General features: G+C 36.6%; 1 protein-coding gene across 1 annotated transcript in view; it reads left to right on the top strand.

Moving 5' to 3' along the window:
- Nucleotides 1-2687, top strand: part of LOC106474178 (CD109 antigen-like) — a gene marked incomplete at both ends in the record, with an annotated part of 37774 nt that overhangs the window by 10215 nt on the left and 24872 nt on the right. The window contains one exon of the mRNA XM_013934870.1: nucleotides 231-315. Within this exon, the coding sequence (XP_013790324.1) occupies nucleotides 231-315 (85 nt within the window). The remainder of the gene's footprint in view (nucleotides 1-230; nucleotides 316-2687) is intronic.

Raw genomic sequence — 2687 nt, 5'->3', positions numbered from 1 at the left:
GACAAAACCTTGTCGAAACGTTGTACATTTACTGTCATGTTAAACTTATATTAAAGTTTTTCTTCATTATCCATTTAAGCCGTCTCCAGCCATTAAAAATGATTTGTTACAGCTGATAAAGTGATTTTGTACAGAGATATGTCATTGGTTTTAACATTTATAATAACGGGTTTATTTGATGTTGTACCACAATTTTTAAATTTTATAAAAAAATTTTATTTGTTTTACAGATCAGCCCCCGTATGAAGTCAGTATAATTATGCCAGCGTTTTTCATGAACACCAACGATTATATTCACGGTCACGTCATTGCAAAGTAAGTGTTTCATTTCATCCAAAACAAATCCAACATTATCCAGAAATTTTATATAGACGTTTGTACTCTCAGAGTACAACCGTGTAGTTGAATAAACAAAAAACTTCAGCAGGACCGTTAAGCCGTTATGTTACAAAATCATTTTTTTTTTTTGTATCATCTAATAGTTTCTAGTCTACATGTCCTAAGGTGTATTTAGTTTCAATGCCCTACAGTTTTCCAACGATACCTCTTATACTTTTTTGTGTTCGAATCATAAACTTCTAACTAATAGGTAGTAAATAAATAAGGTTGGCCACGGGATGCTGTTTATTGAAACATGCCTAACAGGATGATTAAGTGTGATTTTCAACATAACCACCATTGCTTTCCTCAACTGTTTCCATTCTTGAGAGAACTTGGTACACGGAGCTGTCCGATATCCAACATGTGCAGGTGGCAGCGGGTGCTATCACGGTCAACCAGGGAATTCAATTAAAGCCACAATCAAAACTCGACAGGAGTACTGTCCATATGGATAGAACATGTCTATTTAGTATTCAATATCCAATTACATTTCACAGCAATGTCTCAACAGATCGTGCAATGTGAAGTGGAGCGCCCTCTTGCATGAATATTGTTTCATCCAAAACAATTCTTTTCCGAGGTTCAGGAATAACATGATTTTCTATAGTTGGATATTAGAGTAGTTTATTAACTATCACGTATGAAACTGGATACCGGTGGCGCCCTCAAAGAGCAACGGCCCAATGACAAAAGTGATTGTAACGATCCATACTCTAACTTTTTTATCATGCATGGTTTGTTTCTCCCCAGATAACGGAGCTTCGAGTGTTGACCTGGCTTTGGAGTGAAAATCGGTCTCACCAATCTATAAAACTCTGTCAAGCCATGTGCCATCACCGGTTGTTCTAGATAAATACTCGAGTGCAAACGTTAATCGTTGATGTCCATCTTCTGATTCCAATTCCTGAATTCTGTTTATCCTGTTTAGGTACAGTATCATCATTTTGCACACAACCTTCCAGACTTGTTTGTGGGATTCTACATTGTTTGCGATCTGTTTGGTGCTGCATTCTCCACGTGCACTTGTTTCTGTAATATCGAGTGCTGTTTATCTAAATTTCCGCGTGACAACTTCAACTGGTCTTGGAAGATGACCACTCCGTTCTAATCAATACTAGATATGATGCAAGGCTGCACGACCCTTCAGGGGCACTAGTTTCAGTCAGTGCAATTTCTGCATCGTCGATTTGATCGGTTGTGTAATAATGATTTATAAATGCAATTCTAACACTAGATGCCTTCTATTCGGAGCCATCTAAAAAGAAAGGAAAAGAATGGACGAAAAACGTTTGTCTCTGCCACTTCTGTACTGCGCATGGTCCTGTACGTAAGTAATTAACTAGTGGCATATTTTTTTCCACCGTCAACGATTTTCCCATCACCTTTTTGGTAAACAACAGCCTACCAGTGTCTACATTTGGAATTATGTGACTTAGAATAGGCCAACTAACTTTATACTAGCCCTGTGTATTTTTATTTGTTTGTAATTAAGCACAAAGCTACACAATGGGCTATTTGTGACCTGCCTACTACGGGTATCGAAACCCGGTTTTTAGCGTTGTAGGTTCGCAGACATACCGCTGTGCCCCCTAAGAGGCCCCTGTGTATTTAAAACGTTCACTTGTTGCTGGTATTGATTAACTTGAACAGCATCTTATGCGACACATAGGACAAATGACCAGTTCAGAGACCCCACAAGGTTCAGAATAGTTATATTCATAGTCGAATAGTAAGATGACTACCACTTTTATAACACGGATCGTGTTCAAAAGCATATCGTTAAACTCGAACCTTAGACTTAATGTTCCACCTGGCCCGTTTCGCTTGATTTCAAAAAGTTACTAAACATGGGGATGACATGAGAAAGAATGCAGAACAAATTTTCTTTTTTATGAATCAATTTTTATTATTTGTTTATGTTATCTTGCTGACTGACAGACTATACTTTCCAACTTGTTTTGTGTGTGAATAAGTTCTAAGTTCAGGATCTTTAGGCACAAATTATATGTAAAAGATACGTGTTCGTTTTCTTTAAGTTGCGTTTCAAAGATTGAATCTGAATAGGCACGATAAAGATGAAAAACATGTTTTAAGACCATATGTCTATAAAAATTACAACAGGACTGCCTGTGAGCTTCGAAGCCACACGATTTTCTAATTAACACTAATATTTAGATATTTGTATTTTATTTCCAGTGAGAATCTTCTAATAAAATTTGTTTCAATATGTCATTGTTTCTATATATACACACAGTGTGGTCACAAGTAAATAGACCCCACCATTTCAGAAAAAAAATGAAATTTTT

The sequence above is a fragment of the Limulus polyphemus genome, unplaced genomic scaffold (assembly GCF_000517525.1).
Source record: "Limulus polyphemus unplaced genomic scaffold, Limulus_polyphemus-2.1.2 Scaffold6917, whole genome shotgun sequence".
Classification (NCBI taxonomy): domain Eukaryota; kingdom Metazoa; phylum Arthropoda; class Merostomata; order Xiphosura; family Limulidae; genus Limulus; species Limulus polyphemus.
The sequence above is the reverse complement of the archived record's forward strand: the minus strand, read 5'-3'. Positions and strand labels throughout refer to the sequence as shown.